Consider the following 25,065-nt stretch of genomic DNA (forward strand, 5'->3'; position numbering starts at 1 on the left):
TGTCTTGGACTGAAATATCATTATTGACTCGCCTCCCGCGGTCGCTACTGACACTGGTGTTTTTCATTCAAAGGATAAAGTCATAAAAGCATAATTGGGAAATCTTTTAAGTGGCTTTAAAACAACATTTATAGGCGCCGTCCGTGATTCTGGTGGTTAAAAGTGTGAAACCGCAATTAGCTTACGGCATTCGCTACATTTATTTATGATTGGGATTTTATTTAATAATAATATTAATACTACTACTACTACTAATGATAATAATTCAGCTTTATATGACAAAAATTTGAGTTTGTTTTTTTTAGATTTAGAATGTTTACTTTATGACGGACGTTGCTGTTCGTTAGCATGTTGACGGAATTTTCCATTGTGTGTTAGCAAAACCGCAATTAGCCTACGGCATTTGCTACATTTACTTCTGATTGGTATTTTATTTCTTAATAATATTAATACTACTACTACTATTACTAATAATAGTAATAATAATTCAGCTTTATATGGTAAAAATTAGATTTGTGTTCGATTACATTAGATTATTCTGACTGTCATTGTTCTTAGTTAGCCTGTCAAAGGAATTGTCCATTGTGTGTTAGCAAAACCGCAATTAGCCTACGGCATTCGCTACATTTATTTCTGATTGGTACTTTATTTAATAGTAATATTAACACTACTACTACTAATACTACTACTCCTAATACTATAATTCAGCTTTATATGACAACAATTTGATTTAGTTTGTTAGATTTAGATTGTTATTTTATGATGGACATTGCTATTCGTTAGCCTGTCAAAGGAATTTTCCATTGTGTGTTAGCAAAACCGCAATTAACTTACAGCATTTGCTACAGTTATTTATGATTGGCACTTTATTTAATAATAATATTAATACTACTACTACTACTAATAATAATAATAATTCAGCTTTATATGGCAAAAATTTAATTTTTGTTCGATTACATTCTGACTGTCATTGTTCTTAGCCTGTCTAAGGAATGTTCCATTGTGTGTTAGCAAAACTGCAATTAGCCTACGGTATTCATTCGGTGATTTGATGATGATAATAATAATAATAATAATAATAATAATAATAATAATAATAATAATAAACACCCCCCTAAAAAAACTAAGATTATTTTATACCATACCTACCTATATATATATATATATATATATATATATAGATTAAATACCAAAGGACAAAGTAGAGTACAACAGTGACATGTTTAGCATGTAAAGAAAGTTAACTTCTTTCCACCTTCCCCCCAAAAATAATAATAAAACAATTAATAAATCACCCATTTTCAATTTTTTATTCTGTCAAACAATTTAACAGATATCTGCCCCGCCGCCCCCCCCCAAAAAAAAAAATATTCATATTGTTCATGCCCTAATCATAATGCAATGCACCAATTTTGTGCATTAAAAAAAAGGTTCGGAATAGAAATTGGGACTACAGGAGCACCCAAATAATTTGGTTTAAAAAAATAAAATAAAAATAAAGCATCAGATGTTCAAGAAGAAAAAAAAAAAACGAGACATTTTTTTTATTTATTTAGTATTTCAAAAAGCCCCGCCCCCTGATAAAATTATAATACATTTAAAATCACTGTACTATGGCAATACATACACACGTATAAACATGTTATGTGGTGCTTTCGATGTACTGTAGGCTGTAAGCGAATAGGTACAGCTATGTGCAAGTTCATTGGACCGTACACGGAGAAGAAAAAGTCCCCCCCATGTACACTTTGAAAATATGTAAATTGGCACATCGATATACATTGACATGACAAGAGCTCACATTGAATTGTATTGTATTTTCTTTTTTCTGCAGGGGGTGGGGGGGGGATATGCATCTTCCAGTCAAATACGTTTTTGTCGGGCATGAATTCTTTACCCCATTTTTTTTTTTTTGCCCCTTTGTGATTTGTCAACGTAAAAAAAAAATAATAATACAATAAATAAAACAGTCTTTACGAGGTAGACCGTTCAGTTTTAAGGGCACATTTTTTTTACCCCCCCCCCCCTCCCCGCTCCTCCTTAACAAATTCATGATAATACTCATGAAAAAAAAAGACATACAAACTACATCTCTACAACATGTAGCGATATGAGGTAGAAATACAGATAAAGAAAGAGTCACCGGCGACAGCCACGTAACCGTAGTAACGCAGGGGAAAAAATATGGAGTGAGTGATACGGAAGAGGATTAGGGTCACTGAAGAAAAAAAAATAAAATAAGCGTGGCAAGATTCTGACTTTATTCTCAGAATTCTGATTTCAAAATTAGAATTCTGAGAAAAAAAGTCAGAATTCTGAGAAAAAAAGTCAGAATTCTGAGAATAAAGTCAGAATTCTCACTTTAAAGTGAGAATTTTGATTTTAAAGTCAGAATTCTCACTTTAAAGTGAGAGTTCTGATTGTATTCTCAGAATTCTGATTTTATTCTCAGAATTCTGGCTTTAAAGTGACAATTCTCACTTTAAAGCGAGAATTCTGACTTTAAAGTGAGAATTCTGACTTTATTCTCAGAATTCTGACTTTAAAATCAGAATTCTAACTTTTAAGTCAGAATTCTGACTTTTTTTTCCCTCAGAATTCTGACTTTAATGTCAGAATTCTAAATTTATTCTCAGAATTTGACTTTAAAGTGAGAATTCTGACTTTATTCTCAGAATTCTGATTTTAAAATAAGAATTCTGACTTGAAAGTGAGAATTCTGACTTTATTCTCAGAATTCCGCCTTTAAAGTCCAAATTCTGACTTTAAAGTGAGAATTCTCACTTTATTCTCAGAATTCTGACTTTTTTTCTCAGAATTATGACTTTTTTCTATGAATTTTGACTTTAAAGTGAGAATTCTGACTTTATTCTCAGAATTCTGATTTTAAAATCAGAACTCTGACTTTATTCTCAGAATTCTGATTTTAAAGTCAGAATTCTCACTTTAAAGCGAGAATTCTGACTTTAATGCGAGAATTCTGACTTTATTCTCAGAATTCTGATTTTAAAATCAGAACTCTGACTTTATTCTCAGAATTCTGATTTTAAAGTCAGAATTCTCAATTTAAAGCGAGAATTCTGACTTTAAAGCGAGAATTCTGACTTTATTCTCAGAATTCTGATTTTAAAGTCAGAATTCTTACTTTAAAGTGAGAATTCTGAGAGAAAAAGTCAGAATTCTGACTTTAAAGCCAGAATTCTGATTTTATTCTCAGAATTCTGGCTTTGAAGTCAGAATTCTCACTTTAAAGTCAAAATTTGTCTGAATTCTCACTTTGAAGTGAGCATTCTCACTTTATTCTCAGTTAGAGTCACATGTCCCTTTAAAACAGGTTATGTGTAGCTTTCCCTTTAATCAGTGACACCGTCTCCTTCATGCTCAACACAACGCGCTCTCCTCCATCTTGAAAGCACCTTCTATTTTTCGTCATGGATGAAATATCGCATTTGAATATCAGAATTATGAGAATAAAGTCAGAATTCTCACTTTAATAATAACAATACATTTAATTTCTAAGCGCCTTTCAAAACACTCAAGGACACTTTAAAGTCACTGTTTTTTTTTTCTGCGGGTGAGCAGCGGCAGCCATTTGCGCCAGCGTTCACTCACTCATGTGTCAAATGTCAAACAAATGTAGGCTGAGGTTCGCTGAGAAATAAAATACAATACAATACAATACAATACACTAAAAACACGAAAATACATTATAAGAAAAAAAAAGTCAGAATCTTGCCAACCTCATTTTTTTTTCTTCCGTGGCCCTAATCGTCTTCCGTAGAGTGAAGACAAAAAGAAAAAAAAGCAAACAAAAAGCGTCACGGCGGCGAGGATTGATGTGCTTATCAAAGATTCCGCTCAAGTATCGGCGGTGACCGCGAGGGCGCCTCTTCGCCGCGTCACCCTTAATAATGAATGACAAATTAGAAACGGAGCATTGACAGCGGGTGAGAAACATTTGAATAAATGTGCAACGGATCTGAATCACCCCCCGCGATAACAATTAAAGCTGCACAAACGAGACTCCTTCGTCGTTCGTAATTAACTCATTCGCTGCCAGATGATGTGCAAAAAAAAATGTGCGTTTTTATTACACACACACACAAAAAAAAATGTCCGTTTCATGTGAGGAGTGCCCTTCAAATACTTTTTTTTGGGATGTTTTATTTTTTAGTAGCTTATCAGGGAGAATAACAACATCGCAATAGTGTGTGTCACTCCAAAATGGAGACTTGATATTTTTGGAAAAGCTTGACACTGTTTTTTTTGTTCCTGTGAAATCAATGACGTGTGATGCTAACAAAAACAAACCTGAAATCATCATGGAAACTCCCAAACTTACGAACAAGTTAGCTATCCAGCTAGCTGTCTATCTGTATGATATCTATTAGCTAGCTAGCTAGCTATCTATTATCTATCTATCCAACTAGCTGGCTATCTATTAGCGAACTAGCTGGCTTACTATCCATTAGCTATGTATTAGCTAACTAGCTTTCTATATATTTGAGATACTTCCGGGTTGAGTGACGCTGGCGCATGTGGCTGCCGCTGCTCACCCACAGAAAAAAATGATTCTGTAAAGTGAGCTTGAGAGTTTTGAAAGGCGCTTATAAATGAAATGTATTATTGTTATTATTATTATTATTATTATTATTATTATTATTATTATTATTATCATTAGATGTTGAACTGCCGCGGCTTGGAATTGAAGCGGACTTACATGGGGACAGGAGATGTGGTTTGTATAGTGCTTTAAAAATAGCTGAAGCTGGAACAAAGCACTAACATGGAAAAAATAAAATAAAATAAAATAAAATCAAAGCACAAATGCTATCACTAGCTTGAAATCGCTGCTTACTGTCAATTTAAACACAAAAACAAAAAAACAAACAAACACAAGAGGTCCTCTTGGGAAAACAAGTTTTTAGTGCAACAGAACAACAGTGCTATCTACTTCAGTGCTTTTCTTTGTCTTGTTTTGTTCCCGAGCGTTTGGTGCTGTTTCAGGTTAAAGGGCATCATACATTCAAATGTGCCAAACGCACTTGCCAAGACGCGGCGGTGCGCTTTTTTTTTTCTCTTCTTGTTTGGAATTATGTAGCGATTAATAACAACAAACAGGTATAAATAAACGTGTAAAAATAACATCTTGCCACTTGCCCTCAAGTCAAAGGAGTGTCACTCAAATTCATGGATGTTACACTTATAAACTCAGACAGCGTCGCAGCACGTCTTCCATAAACATTCGCCTTATTTTTAGGATTATAATATTATTATTATTTTATTCGCCTTTTCAAAAGTGTGTTTTAACTCATTCACTGCCATTCCTGATTTTTTTTTTAAATATGACATAGAGTGCCATTTCTTTTCTTGCTGGGGTGCCGATAAAGCGCTGGTCAGACCTCTGTCAATGTTTTTTCGCCTTCCATCAAGGAGCAGCATTTCCCATTTTGTCCATGTTAGCGCTTTGTTCCAGCTTTAGCTGTTGCTTAAGCTTAGCTATCTATTAGCTGTCTCTTAGTAAGCTAGCTTTCTATCCGAGTTACTTCTGGGTTGAGTGATGGCCTCGCTAGCTATCTGTTAGCTATATATTAGCTAGCTAGCTTTCTATCCGAGTTACTTCCAGGCTGAGTGAAGGCCTAGCTAGCTATCTATCCGAGTTACTTAGCTATCTATTAGCTGTCTCTTAGTAAGCTAGTTTTCTATCCGAGTTACTTCCGGGTTGAGTGAAGGCCTAGCTAGCTATCTGTTAGCTATCTGTTAACTATCTATTAGCTAGCTATCTATTGTCTCTTAGTAAGCTAGCTTCCTATCTGAATTACTTCCGGGTTGAGTTAAGGCCTAGCTAGCTATCTATTAGCTAGCTAGTTTTCTATCCGAGTTACTTAGCTATCTATTAGCTGTCTCTTAGTAAGCTAGCTTTCTATCCGAGTTACTTCCTGGTTGAGTGATGGCCTAGCTAGCTAACTGTTAGCTATCTATTAGCTAGCTACTTCTGATGAAGGCCTAGCTAGCTATAGCTTAGCTATCTATTAGCTGTCTCTTAGTAAGCTAGTTTTCTATCCGAGGGTTGAGTGAAGGCCTAGCTAGCCTAGCTATCTGTTAACTATCTATTAGCTAGCTTTCTATACGAGTTTTTCTATCTATTAGCTGTCTCTTAGTAAGCTAGCTCCTAGCTACTTCGGGTTGAGTTAAGGCCTAGCTAGCTATCTATTAGCTAGCTAGTTTTATATACGAGTTACTTATCTATCTATTAGCTGTCTCTTAGTAAGCTAGCTTCCTATCTGAATTACTTCCGGGTTGAGTGATGGCCTCGCTAGCTATCTGTTAGCTATTTATTAGCTAGCTAGCTTTCTATCCGAGTTACTTCCTGGTTGAGTTAAGGCCTAGCTAGCTAACTGTTAGCTATCTATTAGCTAGCTAGTTTTCTATCCGAGTTACTTAGCTATCTATTAGCTGTCTCTTTGTAAGCTAGCTTTCTATCAGAGTTACTTCCGGGTTGAGTGATGGCCTCGCTAGCTATCTGTTAGCTATCTATTAGCTAGCTAGCTTTCTATCCGAGTTACTTCCAGGTTGAGTGAACCCACAGGAAAACGTATCCTGTGATTGTAAAGTGACCTTGAGAGTTTTGAAAGGCGCTTATAAATGAAAATTATTATTATTATAGTCACACAATGATTACCCCCACCCCAAAAAAAAAAAAACGAATAAAAACATTTGCTGCCGTCGTACGTTAGCGATAACTAACAAACGGAGGTAGAAAAGCAACAACCGAGGGGATACATAATCCTTCGCTTTCATTAATGATAAAACAGCAGCAGGATGGAATGAAATGGCTGCGGGCAATACCCTCCCCCACCCCCCACTTGCTCGAAGATGTTTGTCTTCAAATTCTACACAGCTCTCGACAGCTGAGCCTCCAAACGTTGCGACTCAAAAGCGCAGAAGCAACCGGTTGGATTTTTTATTTTTATTTTTTTGGTGTTGATAGCGACACTGCAGGAATCAGCCGGCGGGCAACCGTTGGCGATAAATAATGCTAGCGATCTTCTTCAAAGGCAAAATGTCGAATTATAAATACAATGTTTCATTTCAAGGAAGCCCCCCCCCCCCCAAATACAAATACAGTGATACCTCGGCTTACGAACTTAATTGGTTCCCAGAAATTGTGTGTAAGGCGAAAAGTGTGTCTTTCAAACATTAATTTCCCATAGGAAACCATTAAAATGAGAATAATATGTTCCCAGGTCCCCATAAAACATCATTTTCTACTAAAATAAGCCTTAAAACTACACAAAATATACCTTATATTATGTATAATAAATGTGCGATTGTATTGTAATTAAACAATTAAACTGTACTGTATAACACTCGTTTTATTTACCTTTGTGATGGTAGTTGATGTAGTTGCCTCTTGATGATATCCGAGTGAAGTTGCCGTGCTTTCTCGGCGAGAATACCCTCACACACTGTCCCCTGCCAGCTGCTTTTCGTTCATCCAAAATCAACAGAAGTATTTCAACTTCTTCTATTGCCTGAGACAACACAGAAACACCCTTAGCCACACGTAGCAATGGTTGACTTAGCATACTGGTAGAGGGACGCTATGTCAAACAAACGCAAACCTTGTTCATGTTTCTTGATGATCTCCTTCTTCTGCTTGACCGTAATTGTGTTTTGTGTCTTCTTTGGTTGAACACTATAATAATAATACATTTCATTTTTAAGCACCTTTCAAAACTCTCAAGGACACTTTACAGTCATAGGATATTTTTATGCGGGTGAGTAGGGCAGCACACACGCCAGCGTTCAAGCTAGTTAGCGAATAGATAGCTAATAGCTAGCGGATAGATAGCTAATAGCTAGCGGATAGATAGCTAATAGCTCATAAATAGATGGCTAATAGCTAGTGAATAGATAGCTAATAGCTAGTGAATAGATAGCTGATAGCTAGTGAATAGATAGCTGATAGCGAGTGAATAGATAGCGAATAGATAGCTAATAGATAGTGAATAGATAGCTAATAGCTAGCTAATACATAGCGAATAGATAGCTAGCAAGGTAGCCAGCAACGGTGACCCTGTTCAACCGGGAATAACTCAAATAAAACAAATTACAAAAATATATAATAAATAAAAATACCGACATGCGAATATCAAACAATATTTTGCACCGCGGCCCCATGATAGTCTGTCACGTATTATGGAGGTAAAAGTGCAGCGCAAATTATTGCTTGCCTGTGGTGGGATCTTTTTTTAGCCCCATAATCGCAAAAGTACTCCACTCGATAACAAACCACATCTGTACTCAAAGAATGGAGTTGACAGAAACTAGTCCGACCGCCACCATGGCGCTCCGTGTGGTTTGGTTCGTTTGCCGAAAGCTAGTTCGTATGCCGAGATTATATTGTTGCGAATTTAATGTTCGTAAGATGAAAAGTTCGTAAGCGAAAGCGTTCGTAAGATGAGGTATCACTGTACATTGGAATTTATTGGTTAAAGTGTAGCCATGTTGTGAAATCATATTCCCCGTTAAGTAGTATCGACAATTGGAGGAGCAAAAAAAAAAAAAAATAAAAAAAAAAAAATAAACGTGAGTATGAAGTATATGACTATGTCAATGCTTCCGTTTTTCTTTTTCTTCTACTTCTTTTTAACCACCCCATAACTAAACGATTTTCTCCTCCAAAATATGCTAGAACATTGATCTGAACGCTTGTGCCGGTAAAAATTGAATTGAGCTGAAAACAACTTCACCAACAGACAGCTGTTATAAGTGCTAAGAGAACGCGGAAGGGGGAAGGGGGGGGTCTCATTTTTTAGCTTTTTTTAAACGCACTATCAGCACATGTCACTAATGAAGATTGTGAAGCAAAAACAACAACAAAAAAAAAAAAAAGCACCGCCTCAGGCACTTGATAGCAACTAAATCTCAAAATCAGCAGTACGGTATAGTTAGAAATACAGGTAACATCCGTTCCGACCAAACGGTCGTAAGTCAAAATGGTCGTAAGTCGAAATCAATTCAAAATGTTGAATGGAGACTCTGAGGCAAAATGACGTGCAGAACTCGAGAGGCTGGCTGGCTAGCCAAAACCCTTTTAAAAATAGGGTCTGCAGGTCGTGGTCGTAAGTATGGGTGGTCATAAGTCGAGCTGGTCGTAAGTCGGATGTTACCTGTATATATGTCATGTGCATGTTTGTGTGTGTATGTGTGTGTATATACAAAAACAAGAGGGGGGGGGGGGTCGCCGGATATTTCTTTACATGTCTTTACGTGAGCGCCTGCCATGTGCCGATTTATCAAATCGCGGCCGGGTCCGTTTTCGCCGAAAACCTCTAGACCGCGTCAAGCGTGTCGGCGATTCGTCCGAGCGACCACCCCAAACGTCGATTTTCTTTCCGAAACATCGTCGGGAATGCGTCCGTCGGCTCTCATTGACAGCAACCAAACATTTTATTCCATTCGGTGTACGTGTCGAGTTCTTTTTGCGATATGCTAGGCTGGAATTTACAAAAGACGTTGTCAAAGTCTTGAAAAGTAACGGCTCTCATTTGTCTCGGGTGAAGACCCGCTAGGTCGGAAGCGGGAACGCCGTGCAGGGCGCCCACCGCCGCTTCTTGACAAAGCTGCACCACATCCAGTCCGGAAAAACCTTCTGTCCTCTGAACCAGTAACGACATTTCTTTGTCGCTAAGACAGTAGTTGTGCGGGGAGAGCACTTGGTTGATGATCTGGTGCCGCGCCGTTCCGTCGGGTAAGGGGATGAGTAAGCGTTTGCTAAAGTACCTCCGCAGGGACTCCGGGATCTCTTCGGGTTTACTGGTGGAACAGACCACCAGAAGGTGGTCGTCGGGAGAAGACAGAACGCCGTCCAGCTGCATGAGGAGTTCGGCCTTCAGCCTGCTCACCGGACTGTCCTCGCTGAGCTGGGCCGACAGGAGGAGGTCCACCTCGCTGATGAACACCACGGCCGGTTGGCGAGAGCGGGCCACCAGGAAGGAGGCCCGGATGATTTTGTCTCCCTCGACCAGCCACTTGGTGACCAGCGCGGAGCCGCTCAGTCGCAGGAAGGTGGCCCCCATCTGGCTGGCGGTGCAGCGGGCCATCAGCGTTCTACCCGTTCCCGGAGGTCCAAACAAAAGGAGGGTGCGAGGTAAGGCCTGAAGTCCGCTGAACACGTCGGGCCTCAAAATGGGCCACAGGATCTCCTCCTTGATGGCGGCTTTGGCCATCTCCAGTCCGGCAATGTCGCTCCAATCCACCGGAGGGCACTGCTGAAGGATCTCCGCCGTCACCACGTCCACCAGGTTGGGGTCGCTGTTCTTCAGCTGTTCCTCGGCGGCGAGGACGGACGAGGTAGGAGGACCCGCGTCGGGACCCGTGAGGGAATGAGGCAGGTGCTGTCTGTGCTCTTCGCTTTGCTCGGCAAACTTGCCGTAGGTCTCGCCGGCCGTCCGGAGATCGTCCTCGGGGCTCTTGGACGATCCGAAGGACGGCGGAGTCAGGGTGAATTTTCGTCGCTGATTGGAGGAGAGGGCCTGTTTGGTGGTCTTGAAGGCCAGAGACGAGGCGTCGGCGTTCGTGTCGAAGCCGTTGCCCCGGTTGGAGTCGGAGACGCTGCTGTCGGCCAGTCTGTACATGGGACTGTGAGAAGAACGCTGCTGCTGGTTGTAGTTGAAGTCGCCGTAGCTGGAGTCCGCTTCGCCGTGGCCGCTCATGTAGAAAGCCTTTCGTTTTAACGAGTTGGACGTGCTGCCGTTCAAGGGCGCCGGGGCGACGGGCGGATGATTGTGGGACTGGTAGGCGTAAGCGGGCAGCGTAGAGGGAGGGATGGGAGTGGGCGCCGCGATCCCGGACGGCAGGTACGCGGAAGGCGGAGGCGCTCCCCCTGGGCTATAACCGGGGCCCACGGCCGTTTGAGGGGGGTACCCCGTCGGCGGGTAATTGTAGTTGGCCAGGTTTGGAGACGCGCCGTTGTAGCTCGGCACTAATGTGGGGGGAGGAGGCGGCGGTGGCGGCGGCTGCAGGAGCCCGGCGCTGTGCAACGGCGAGGGATGCGGGGAAGGGAGGGCCGGGGTGGTCTGTCCGCTGTAGCTGGAATGCAGGTAGGAGCCGTTGTAGCCGGCGCTGTATTCCTGAGAGGGGAGGCTGGAGTGGAGGGCGGTGGCCGCGTGGCTCCCGCAGTTACCGCCGGAATAGCTCGGCTCCGACAAGCTGCTCGCCACCCCCGGGGAGCTGCCGATGCTGGCTGACGCCTCCGCAGGGGGTAGGGCAGCTGTCATTCCGGCTTTGCTCACAGATATCACATCTGGAGCGCAGTTCATCGGGTAAACCCCCTCCTGCCAAGGCTCGTTGTCCGATTTGCGTCCGTTCAAGAGTCCTCCGCCGCCGCCTTCCGAGTAGGAACAGAGGAGGGCTCGTTCGTTGGGGCCTTCCAGGATTCCAGAGTACTTCTCGGCGTACTTCTTGAGCAGGTTGGAGGCGGTGAGAGCCGAGATGTCGTCGTTGGCCCACGCGTACTGGTACGTTCGTTGCAAGTGTCCCCGGTAGGCCTCGACTTTGTGCGCTGGAGAGCGAGTGGTGGAGGAGATGTCAAAGTGTTGTTCGGCCCATTGGGTGTGCTCTGGGGTCCACTGCATCTTTAGACCTGGGTAGGACGCAGAAGGCAAACCGAGGTCAACAGAAGCGTCCACCTGAAGTCTACGAGGGACTTTTGGATTTTTACACCACTGGCGGACCGTCAAGGCCTGTAAAGCCTTCTCTGCTGGCCTAAAAATATATGAAGCACTGACTGATGTTAATTATACAGTAAAGTCTCGTTATATATATATTCAAGGGAGTCCGAAAAAATATCGATATAACCGGGACTATCGATATATCCGACCCTGCGCGCATGTAATTTTCTCCGTGCGTGCATAGAAATAGTATCGATATAACCGGGACTATCGATATATCCGATATCGATATAACGAGACTTTACTGTATTTTATCCATGAATTCCTTTAATGACTTTTCCCCTGTTGCGCTACTTCCAGACATGTGTTTTCGTATTTAACCCACTGAACCAATCACATTTCAGCCATTATTTGTTACCAGGGTGATAGAGATTAGGCAGAATAGAAGTTATCATATTTAAAAGTTTCATGCTGTTATATGCTTAGCTGTTGGTGTTTAGAACGTCCAGGGGTGTGGTATTCTAATCAAGAAAACTATGTTTTACTAATGTATCACTTAAATTTGCATATACTCTGAATAAATAGCTTGGCAGAGGGCTGCAGGATTTGGGCGCCTGTCTTAAACTGGATCGGTTTTTCTGTGGGTGAGCAGCGGCAGCCACACGCGCCAGCGTTCACTCAACCCGGAATAACTCAAATAAATAAAAAGTTAGGTAGCTAGCCATTAGATAGCTAATAGATAGCCAGCAAGCTAAGAATAAGAATAATACATTTGATTTCTAGGCGCTTTTCAAAACTCTCAAGGTCACTTGACAGTCACAGAATCAGTTTGGGTTTTTTTGTGGGTGAGCAGCGGTAGCCACACACGCCTGCGTTCACTCAACCCTGAAGTAACTCAAATCGAGAGCAATCTCGCTAGCTAGCAAATAGCCATTATCCAGTGAATAGATAGCTAATAGCCAGCAACTAGATAGCCATTAGCTAGTGAATAGCTAATAGCTCGCGAATAGATAGCTAATAGCTAGCAAATAGATAGCTAATAGCCAGCGAACAGATAGCCATTAGCCAGCAAATAGATAGCCATTAGCCTAGTAGATAGCTAATAGATAGCCAGCTTACCAGTGAATAGATAGCCATTAGCTAGTGAATAGCTAATAGCTCGTGAATAGATAGCTAATAGCTAGTGAATAGACAGCTAATAGCTAGCAAATAGATAGCTAATAGCCAGCAACTAGATAGCCATTAGCTAGTGAATAGCTAATAGCTAGCGAATAGATAGCCAATAGCTAGCAAATAGATAGCTAATAGCCAGCGAACAGATAGCCATTAGCCAGCAAATAGATGGCCATTAGCCTAGTAGATAGCTAATAGATAGCCAGCTTACCAGTGAATAGATAGCCATTAGCTAGTGAATAGCTAATAGCTCGTGAATAGATAGCTAATAGCTAGTGAATAGACAGCTAATAGCTAGCAAATAGATAGCTAATAGCCAGCAACTAGATAGCCATTAGCTAGTGAATAGCTAATAGCTAGCGAATAGATAGCTAATAGCTAGCAAATAGATAGCTAATAGCCAGCGAACAGATAGCCATTAGCCAGCAAATAGATGGCCATTAGCCTAGTAGATAGCTAATAGATAGCCAGCTTACCAGTGAATAGATAGCCATTAGCTAGTGAATAGCTAATAGCTCGTGAATAGATAGCTAATAGCTAGTGAATAGACAGCTAATAGCTAGCAAATAGATAGCTAATAGCCAGCAACTAGATAGCCATTAGCTAGTGAATAGCTAATAGCTCGCGAATAGATAGCTAATAGCTAGCAAATAGATAGCTAATAGCCAGCGAACAGATAGCCATTAGCCAGCAAATAGATAGCCATTAGCCTAGTAGATAGCTAATAGATAGCCAGCTTACCAGTGAATAGATAACCATTAGCTAGTGAATAGCTAATAGCTCGCGAATAGATAGCTAATAGCTAGTGAATAGACAGCTAATAGCTAGCAAATAGATAGCTAATAGCCTGCGAACAGATAGCCATTAGCCAGCAAATAGATAGCCATTAGCCTAGTAGATAGCTAATAGATAGCCAGCTAACCAGCTAGCCGGCTAATAGATATCCAGCCAGCGGGATAACCACGACAGATAGCTAACAGATAGCCAAGTCCATAGTGCCCCAAATCTCCATCAGTTTTCACAGATGAGCCTGCGATGAGCGTTGTAATCCACCCCAACGCCGAGCGGGAATGACACGGACGGACAGACGGACGGACGGAAGGACGGACGGACGCGGCGGGTCAGTCCATAATCCAAGTCTCATCTTGAAGCATTGGGAGACAGTTTTCAAATCTGTTTGGAGGAGCGCGGCAAAGCAATCTTCCTTGGCGGCGCTCCGTTGCTTTCATCACACAAAACCCCTCAGCCCAGCAGGAATTACATCCACATCAAGTCTGCCCACTGCTTCCCATCCAGAGCGAGGGAGGGGGTGGATGGGGATGATGGGGGGGGGGGGGGGTCGTAGAAGAAGAAAAAAAAAAAAACACATGCTTGACTGAGAGCGTCTCGCGGCCTATTCAGCCTTGAGATGTGAATGACATCGAGGATCAAGTTAAACCCCGACGTCAAAGCGCAAATGCATGTTTTCATGCATGTGGTAATATTTGATTTTGTTGGCGGGGGGCGAGGAAGGGGATTAGCTGACGATTTATACCCTCAAAGAATGTTTAATACGGCCTCGTTTGTTTCCTTTTGTGGCGTTTCAGTTCCCGGACGACGGCTTTTTTTGCTGGGGTGCGTGTTTGCCATCGCCGACTACTCCGAACGGATGGAGGACAAACAGCTGCCGGCCACGTGGAAGCAGGTAACTAGTTATCTAGCTAGCTATCTATTTGCTATCTAACGAGCTAGCTAGCAATCTATTTGTCATGATGCCAAAAGAATTTTCGTTTTTTTCTGGATTTTGGATGGGAGAAAGGTGTGCATTGTCTCTGAGAAGGTGATCTATCCAAAGTTATCTATTAACTAGCTAACTTTCTATCTATTTGAGTTACTTCTGGGTTGAGTGAACGCTGGCGCGTGTGGCTGCCGCTACTCACCCACAGTAAAAAGGGGAGAAAAACAAATCAGCATTTAGTGTGAATATGTCTTGATTTATTTATCTAGCTAGCTAGCTATTTGCTATCTATCTTGTTATCTAGCTGGCTATCTAGTGAGCTACTGTATCTATTAGCTATATAGGTAGCTAGCTATTAGCTATCCATTCGCAAGGTATTCGCTATCTATTTGCTACATATTAGCCATCTATTCGCTTGGTGTTAACTATTTATTCACTAGGTAATAGTTATCTATTCGCTAGCCATTGGATATCTATTTGCTAGCTAATAGCTATCTATTTGCTAGCTAATTTTCTATCTATTTGAGTTACTTCCGGGTTGAGTGAACGCTGGCGCGTGTGGCTGCCGCTACTCACCCACAGAAAAAAAGGGGGGAAAAAAAACATCAGCATTTAGTGTGAATATTTCTTGATTTATTTATCTAGCTAGCTAGGCAGCTAGCTAGCTAGCTATTTGCTATCTATCTTGTTATCTAGCTGGCTATCTAGTTAGCTACTGTATCTATTAGCTATATAGCTAGCTAGATATTAGCTACCTATTCGCTAGGTATTGGATATCTATTCACTAGGTATTAGCTATTTATTCACTAGCTAATAGCTATCTATTCGCGAGCTATTAGATATCTATTTGCTAGCTAATAGCTATCTATTAGCTAGCTAACTTTCTATCTATTTCAGTTACTTCCGGGTTGCGTGAATGCTGGTGCGTGTGGCTGCCGCTACTCACCCACAGAAAAAAAAAATCAGCATTTAGTGTGAATATGTCTTGATTTATTTATCTAGATAGCTAGGCATCTAGCTAGCCATTTGCTATCTATCTTGTTATGTAGCTGGCTATCTAGCTAGCTACTGTATCTATTATGTATATAGCTACCTAGCTATTAGCTATCTATTCGCTACGTATTAGCTATCTATTCACTAGATGTTAGCAATTTATTCACTAGCTAATAGCTATCTATTCGCGAGGTATTAGCTATCTATTTGCTAGCTAATAGCTATCTATTCGCTAGCTAGCTTGCTATCTATTTGAGTTACTTCCGGGTTGAGTGAACGCTGGAATGTGTGGCTGCCGCTGCTCACCCGCACAAAAAATATTCTGTGACTGAAAAGTGTCCTTGAGAGTTTTGAAAGGCGCTCAGAAATGTATTATATTATTATTATTATTAATAGACAACCGCTCAAAACAAGGTGGTATCGCAGTGTTAGCGCATTGGCGGCGCGTCCTTTCATTTAAGAAGCAGCTGCGGCTAAAGTCGCACGCTAAACGTCGTTATTGTTCGGCAAAGAATAACGGATGATTCGTCTTTGCCGTCTGACTTCGTCTCCATCATTGGCCCACCCACCACACCGGGAGCTAATTAGCGGGATTACGCTGCGCTAATTGTGTTCATTTACAAGGTTTTAGACAAAGAAGTCCATGCGATGCCTTACATGCTTGTCAAGCATCCAAGCTAATGATGAAGGGGTAGGGGGGGGGGGGGCTAAGCCCAAGGCAAAAAAAAAAAAAAACAACCCTGCCAGACAAATTTAGCCACTAGCGACAGAGGAGGACAACTAGTAAAACGATATACAATACCAGGCCTACAAATTATAATAATAAATATATATTTATCTATATATAAATATAAATACTGTATTTTCTGGTGTATAAAGTGCACCCCCAATGCATGGTGTATTTTCAAACCTTTTCCATATACAGTAAAGTCTCGTTATATCGATATTCAAGGGAGTCCGAAAAAATATCGATATAACCGGGACTATCGATATATCCGACCCTGTTTGCATGTAATTTTCTCCGTGCGTGCATAGAAATAGTATCGATATAACCGGGACTATCGATATATCCAATATCGATATAACGAGACTTTACTGTATAAGGCACACCTTCAATGAGTGAAAACTTTTCAAAATATATTATACAAAATACCGTATTTTCCACTATAAAAGGCATACCAAAAAGCCTTGATTTTGTTCAAAAGATAATATATATATATATATATATATATATATATATATATATGTGAGGTAATATTGAGCCACAACAGGTTTCGAGAGAACCTGAGAAGAAAACAGTGAAATTTGGACTTGTTTCAATTTTGATAGTTCAAAGGCAGAGTGTAGACTGCAAGGTTAAAATTCCCATCAATCAAACAAATAACCAGCACAAGTCATTTGTACACTTGATGCAAAAAGCTATCAACCCAGCTAAACAGAACACAATTGATGAGGAACTAGGTAAAATTATCGCAGAGAAAGCATCTACACAAAGGATCATTCCTCAAGACGGTGAAAGAAGAAGGCTACGTTCCTCATCAAGTGTTTAATGCTGATGAAACCGACCACTCCATTCCATCAAGCCATCAACGACCATCACAAAGGTAACTAAAACGGTTTTATTATACAGTACAGTTTATTTCTTTAATTATAATAACATAGAACATTTATTATACATAAAATAAGGTCTATTTTGTGTAGTTTTAAGGCTTACAATATTAGAAAATTGTGTTTTATGGGGACCTGGGAACGGATTATTCTCATTTTAATGGTTTCCTATGGGAAATTAATTTTTGCGATGCACACTTTTCACCTTACACACTCTGTCTGGAAACCAATTAAGTTCGTAAGCCAAGGTATTACTGTATTCTGAGGCGGAAAGGTGCCTGTGGCAAACCAAAGACTCAGCGATGGATTTGGTCAAAATTGTTCATTGACACTCGAGCCACATTTCGTCAATAGCAAAATGACAACTGGGGGAGTGGAGGGGGTGACATGGGGTGGTGGGGGGGGGGCGTATGAAGTGCAATTCCTCTGTTATTGATAATAGCTTGTGAACAAAGTGCGCACTTAAGGCAATCAGAGAGAGGTGCTACTTGCAAAAGTGTACTTGTCATCGGCGAGCTAGCTGCTTCGGCTGCATAATGAACCATCCAAAATGATTGGACCAAAAATGTCCTTCAGAGTTTTGAAAGGTGCTTATAAATCAAATGTATTATTATTATTATTATTATTTTGTATTTTGTTACATTCAGTGTATTAGATAGCTAGCCAACTAGATGGCTAGCTCTATATAGCAAGCCATCTCTATCTAGCTAGCCATCTGTTGTCTATCTATCGAGCTATCCATCTGTTGGCTATCTATTAGCTATCTGTGTATTTAATAGTAGCATTCAGTGTATTAGCTAACTAACTACAGTAAAGTCTCGTTATATCGATATTCAAGGGAGTCCGAAAAAATATCGATATAACCGGGACTATCGATATATCCGATATCGATATAACGAGACTTTACTGTATATAAATCAATACATATTTATTGCATTGTTTTGCGGTGACCCCCCCCCTCCACCGCAACCCCCTGGCGGGCTTCCAAATGTAACGTTTATTTGATTGAATATGGATAATTGCATGCTAATAATCTAGCTGGCTAGCTGGCGATATAGCTAGTTGGCTACCTTGCTAGCTATCTATTTGCTAACTAGCTATCTAGCTGGTTACCAAGCTTGCTTGCTATTTGTTATCTATTAGCTATCTAGCTAGCTATCTATCTATTAGTTATCTATTCGCTAACTAGCTAACTTTCTAGCTATTTGAGTTATTCCGGGTTGAGTGAACGCTGGCGCATGTGGCTGCCTCTGCTCACCCACAGAAAAACTTATCCTGTGACTGTAAAGTGACCTTGAGAGTTTTGAAAGGCGCTTAGAAATGAAATGGATTATTATTATTAACTATCTAGCTAACTATCTATTAGCTGTATAGCTATCTAAGTGGCTATCTATTAGCTATATACTAGCTGGCTGGCTAGGTTTCTATCTGTGTGTTCAATAGTGACATTCAGTGTATTAGCTAACTAACCATCTTGCTAACTATCTATTAGCTATATAGCTATCTAAATTGCTAGCTATCTAGCTGGCTATCTGTAGGTTATCTATTAGCTGGCTAGGTAGCCTATCTGTGTGTTCAATGGTTACATTCAGTGTATTAGCTAACTATCTAGCTAGCTATTAGCTATACAGCGATCTAGGTGGCTAGCTATCTAGCAAGCTAGCTATTAGCTATCTGTGTATTTAATAGTGGCATTCAGTGTATTAGCTAACTAGCTATCTAGATAGCAGCTATATAGCTATCTAGGTGGCTAGCTATCTAGCTAGCTATCTGTTGGCTATATGTGTATTTAATAGTGGCATTCAGTGTATTAGCTAATTACCGATCTAGCTAACTATCTATTAGCTATATAGCTATCTAAGTGGATAGCTATCTTGCTAGCTATCTGTTGGCTATCCATTAGCTATCTACTAGCTGGCTAGCTAGGTTTCTATCTATTTACTTCCGGGTTGAGTGAGCGCTGACGCGTGTGAACTCTAACCTCAAGGCACCGTTGTACGCTTTTTCTACAATATTACAAACGGCGTGTGGCGCGTACATCTGTGGGGTGTCCAGGTGGTTTCATAAATGAAAACGGTTCGCATTATTTCGACATTTACCCGTATCGAGGCGCTACCTCGGGCAGCGGTGTCCAAACAGTGGCCCGCCGTCCATTTTTTAAGCGGCCCATTGCAAGTACTAAAAATGACATCTGCCACCAATGCGCTAGTTTGATCTGCGCTGCCGAGCTTTTTTTAAATTATTTTATTATTAATTATGCAAAGATTCAAATTTACAATCACGCAAGCGAGGTTTGGTTTCTCTTCACATTACCGCAGTGAATAAAAACGAATCATTTTAACCAGCAAAAAAAAAATAAAGACATAAAATTTAAAGAAATGTTTTATTCAACTCGACGTGTGAAAATCTCATACGAAATGATTTCCTCAATGACATTTTGCAGCGACAAAACTTTGAGACAATTGACACAGTGAAGTGTTAAAAAAAATACATACCATATTTTCCAGTGTACAGGTAACATCCGACTTACGACCGGCTCTACTTACGACCACCCGTACTTACGACCACGACCTCCAGACCCTATTTTTTAACATTTTAAGAGGGAGAGTTTGCAAGTCATTTAGCCTCCGAGTCTCTATTCAACATTTTAAATAGATTTCGACATGCGACCATTTCGACTTACGACCGTATGGTTGTAACGGAACTCGCTCGTAAGTCGGATGTTACCTGTATAAGGCACCGGAGTATAAGGCAGACGACAGTGAGAGAGTGACAAAATGGATAGAAATTTGGACTCATTTCAACTTTGATAGTTCAAAGGCAGTGTAGACTGCAAGGTTAAAATTCTCATCAATCAAGCCAAAAATACCAGCAAAGCAGAAGGATATATTACACACGAGTAAAAAAATGCTTAATGGTGATTTGGGAACGGGGGAGATAATAATAATAATAATAATAATAATAATAATAATAAAAATAATAATAATAATAATAATAATAAAATAATAATAATATTAATAATAATAATAATAATAATAATAATAATAATAATAATAATAATAATAAAAATAATAATAATAATAATAATAATAATAATAAAAAAATAAAATATAATAATAATAATAATAATAATGTAATAATACATTTCATTTATAAGCGCCTTTCAAAACTCTCAAGGTCACTTTACAGTCACGGGATAGGTTTTTCTGTGGGTTAGCAGCAGCAGACACACGTGCCAGCATTCACTCAACCCGGAATAACTCAAATGAATAGCTAGCTAATAGATAGCTAATAGATAGCCAGCTATCTAACCAACAGGTAGGTAACAGATAGCCAGCTAAGTAGCTAGCTAGCTAATAGATAGCTAATAGATAGCCAGCCAGCTGGGTAGATGGCTAATACATAGCCAGTCAGCTAGCTAGATAGCTAATAGATAAGCAATAGATATAATAAAATAGTTATTAACCCATTCACTGCCATTAACAAATTTATTCGGGAATTGAAAATATGACGTAGAGCGCCATTACCTCATTGTTTCACTTTGTACTAATAGTTGAGATGTCACTCAAGGGGATTTTATGAGACATTTGAATGTCGCTAGTCGTCCTCAAATTCTCTCAGCCACAGGTTCCCTTTGTTTTATGCAAAGAGCTCTAATTAGATTCAACTTGTGGAATAATTGCAGATAGCCACAGGCTACAAGATCACATTCCGCTGATCAAACGCAGCCTTTGTTCGCCCATCCCGCTTGATTTTTTTTCTTTTTAAGGCTTTCAAATCACCCATTTTTATTTTATGTTTTTGTACATATTGATTTACCGCCATTTCCCACTAAACCAAATCAACTTGAGCACAAAGTACGTCATACCAAAAACACATCCCGGTGGGTCAAAACAAGCATTTGACACAACGCTATGGCGTTTCATTTCAGGTTCAGTGATCAGCTGGGATGATAAAACAGAAATGTTGACCTTTTATTTTTTACTATTAATCCGTTTTTTTTAAGCAAACAAGAATGAGTCTCCAAGTCTTGTCCATCCAATTTCCCAGTGTGTAAATTGGACCGCCGCTCGGACAATTCTCTATTCATTACGGTGCGGCTGAAAGGAAGCACCGAGGTGGCGGCGCTGTGAAACAAGTGTGAGCGAGCTAGCTTTTAGCTTTTGAGTCATAGCGCTGTGCTAGCTAGTTAGAAAGCCAGATTATTATATAGTTAGCTAGATAGTTAGCGAGACATAGAGACAGGGAGATAGAGAAATAGAGAGAAAGAGAAGCGTGCCCTAGCTAGTTTTTAGCTTTTGAGTCATAGCGCTGTGCTAGCTAGTTATAAAGCCAGATTATTATATAGTTAGCGAGACATAGAGAAAGGGAGACAGAGAAATAGAGAGAAAGAGAAGCGTGACCTAGCTAGCTTTTAGCTTTTGAGCCATAGCGCTGTGCTAGCTAGTTAGAAAGCCAGATTATTATATGATTAGCTAGATAGTTAGCGAGACATTGAGACAGGGAGATAGAGAAATAGAGAGAAAGAGAAGCGTGACCTAGCTAGCTTTTAGCTTTTGAGTCATAGCGCTGTGCTAGCTAGTTAGAAAGCCAGATTATTATATAGTTAGCTAGATAGTTAGCGAGACATAGACAGTGAGATAGAGAAATAGAGAGAAAGAGAGGCGTGACCTAGCTAGCTTTTAGCTTTTGAGCCATACTTCTGTGCTAGCTAGTTAGAAAGCCAGATTATTATATAGTTAGCTAGATAGTTAGCGAGACATAGAGAAAGGGAGATAGAGAAATAGAGAGAAAGAGAAGCGTGACCTAGCTAGCTTTTAGCTTTTGAGCCATATTTCTGTGCTAGCTAGTTAGAAAGCCAGATTATTATATGGTTAGCTAGATAGTTAGCGAAACATAGAGACAGGGAGATAGAGAAATAGAGAGAAAGAGAAGCGTGACCTAGCTAGCTTTTAGCTTTTGAGCCATAGCGCTGTGCTAGCTAGTTAGAAAGCCAGATTATTATATGGTTAGCTAGATAGTTAGCGAGACATAGAGAAAGGGAGATAGAGAAATAGAGAGAAAGAGAAGCGTGACCTAGCTAGCTTTTAAGCCATAGCGCTGTGCTAGCTAGTTATAAAACCAGATTATTTATGGTTAGCTAGCTGGCTAAAGAGAGAAAGAGAGCGAGAGCATAAATAGCTGGACTTTCCTTCCTTTGTTTTGGGCTTGGAGTGAGGATGGGGGAGGAGGGGGGGACATTGAAGGAGATGTGGGGGTGACGATGGTGGTGGTGGTGGTGGTTGACGAGAAAGCTGTCATAATTGAAACGTGGCCTAATCAGAGTCATTACCTTTTTTCCCAATTTGCACCACCCAAGATGCTTATTAGGTAACTGTGTTTAATAAGCGCCTCTTTAGAAAACTAACTGTAATGAGCTCTTTAAAGTCAGACTGGAGCGTGATTATGCACTGGAAGCCAAAGCAAAAAAAGGGGGGCATGGAAGGGAGTGGGGGGGGGGGGTCACATTTAGCGGCGCACAATGTCATTATTAAGCCGCAAAAAAAAAAAAAAAAAAAAACTCTGGACTTTTTCCCGGAGCACAATTCGAAGGCAGTAGACACGCTGAGAAGTATTTCTAATTACGGATCATTACAATCCTTGGATATTCATCTTTGGATGTAAACATAATTACCAGAAGCTTTTTTTTTTTTTGTTGCTTTTTACACTTGACAGCCGTGCAAATATTACCGACAGTCCCTAATTACATTGATGGTTTAAAAACAAGCTCCTATTTAGATTTACTATTCGAGGAAAAGATGGGTGAGGGGGGGAGGGGGTGATAACATTTTGATACAGAGCGAAAACGCTATAATCGGTTCATTCATGATGCATGTTTCAACTTGACAGCGAGCGTGGCAATCTTTAGATACAGGGGGAGCCGGGGGGGGGGGGGGGGGGGTTGCCATTTAACCCCTCATTTGGAAAAGAAACGTTTCTTTCGTGGCGAGTATCTGTCGGTTACGGTTAGGTAGCTAGATAGCTAGATAAGCAGCTAGGTAGTCAAAGTCAGCTTTATTGTCAAACGTGCTAATATGCATGACATACAGCACGTTTGACAATAGGTAGATAGATGGGTTGATAGCTAGCTATGTAGGTAAATAGCTAGCTAGGTAGATAGGTAGATACTGTCACTCGCTAGGTAGATAGGTTGATAATGTAGCTGGCAAGGTAGCTAGTTAGATACTGTAGCTAGTGAGGTAGCTAGGTAGATACTGTAGCTAGATAGGTAGCTAGGTAGATACTGTAGCTAGCGAGGTAGATACTGTAGCTATATAGGTAGCTAGGTAGATACTGTAGCTAGATAGGTAGATACTGTAGCTAGATAGATAGCTAGGTAGATACTGTAGCTAGCGAGGTAGATACTGTAGCTATATAGGTAGCTAGGTAGATACTGTAGCTAGATAGGTAGATACTGTAGCTAGATAGATAGTTAGGTAGATACTGTAGCTAGCGAGGTAGATACTGTAGCTATATAGGTAGCTAGGTAGATACTGTAGCTAGATAGGTAGCTAGGTAGATACTGTAGCTAAATAGGTAGCTAGGTAGATACTGTAGCTAGCGAGGTAGATACTGTAGCTATATAGGTAGCTAGGTAGATACTGTAGCTAGATATGTAGATACTGTAGCTAGATAGGTAGCTAGGTATATACTGTAGCTAAGTAGGTAGATACTGTAGCTATCTATCTAGCTAGATATCTAGATAGATAAATACAGTAAAGTCTGGTTATATCGATATTCTCGGGAGTCGGAAAAAAATATCGATATAACCGGACTATCGATATATCCAATCCTGCGGCATGTAAATTTTCTCCTTGCGTTTATAGAAATAGTATCGTAATAAGCAGTACTATCGATATAACCAATATCGATAGAACGAGACTTTACTGTCAATAAAAATTGCTATCCGGGCTTATGATTACAGAGTAAATGTTGCTCGAGCAGGAGTCCTTCAAAAAAATAAATGACCAAAAAAAAAAATCTGATTTGCATTCATGATTAATTACTGTCACTTCAATCAAAATGAAGTACGTTATGGGCATAAATTGTGTTTGTTTTCATATTGTAAGAACCTAGCGATTCAACAATGAAATCAATCAACCACCGATCAATGATCAAATTCATCAACACACTGGTCAACAAATGTTTTTTTTTTTTTTTTAAATCATCAATAAAAGTCAATTGACATTTGGCCAAATACCGTAAATGCGACAAATAACCCCCCCCAACCCCCACCGTGCGGGTCTGAAAAGCCATCGGATGTGTCTGATGTAACCTTGCTTGCGGCTCACTCGCATTTCATCAGTAGTAATTAGCATCCCAAGCCCAAAGCCGTGCGTCCATCCGTCCGTCCGTCTGTCCATTAAAGCGACCAACACTGGCGGCTGAGCTCATAGAGTGATACTTGTAGTTGTTACAGTATGTGATGGTCATACGTTCCATTTCGGACAGCAAACCGCAACCGTCGTAAAGGTTGACATTTTGCGGCGGCGTATCGTATTTTCCGGTGGATAAGGTGCACCAAAAAAGGGGGGTGGGGGTTACAAAAGACAGAGAGAAAGTGAGGCCGTTCTCCATAAAAGAAAATGGCAGCCAACATTTTTTTTTGTCCTCTATACCCCGCCCCCCAGTCTTCGGTTAAAGCCACGTGATTGGTCAAGAACGCAGCAGTGAGGGGAGGTGGTTTAAACATTAAAGAGACAGAGAAAGAGAGAGTGAGAAAATGGATAGAAAACAGCGAAGTTTGGACTCGTTTCAACTTTGATAGTTCAAAAGCAGAATGTAGACTGCAAGGTTAAAATCAGGCTCTACAAACAACCCGCACAAGCCATCTGTACACTTGATGCAAAAAGCTAT

General features: G+C 40.5%; 1 protein-coding gene across 1 annotated transcript in view; it reads right to left on the reverse strand.

Annotated features, from left to right (window-relative positions):
- Positions 1–8,609: 8,609 nt before the first annotated feature.
- The window catches only part of fign (fidgetin), a 100,898-nt gene continuing 84,442 nt past the window's right edge, over positions 8,610–25,065 (reverse strand). Inside the window, exon 8 of the mRNA XM_089002460.1 lies at positions 8,610–11,650. Coding sequence (XP_088858586.1) covers positions 9,435–11,650 — 2,216 coding nt within the window. The 3' untranslated portion in view covers positions 8,610–9,434. The remainder of the gene's footprint in view (positions 11,651–25,065) is intronic.

This window comes from Hippocampus bargibanti, linkage group LG08 (assembly GCF_051943395.1).
Source record: "Hippocampus bargibanti isolate YZ-2025 linkage group LG08, ASM5194339v1, whole genome shotgun sequence".
NCBI classification, from domain to species: Eukaryota; Metazoa; Chordata; class Actinopteri; order Syngnathiformes; family Syngnathidae; genus Hippocampus; species Hippocampus bargibanti.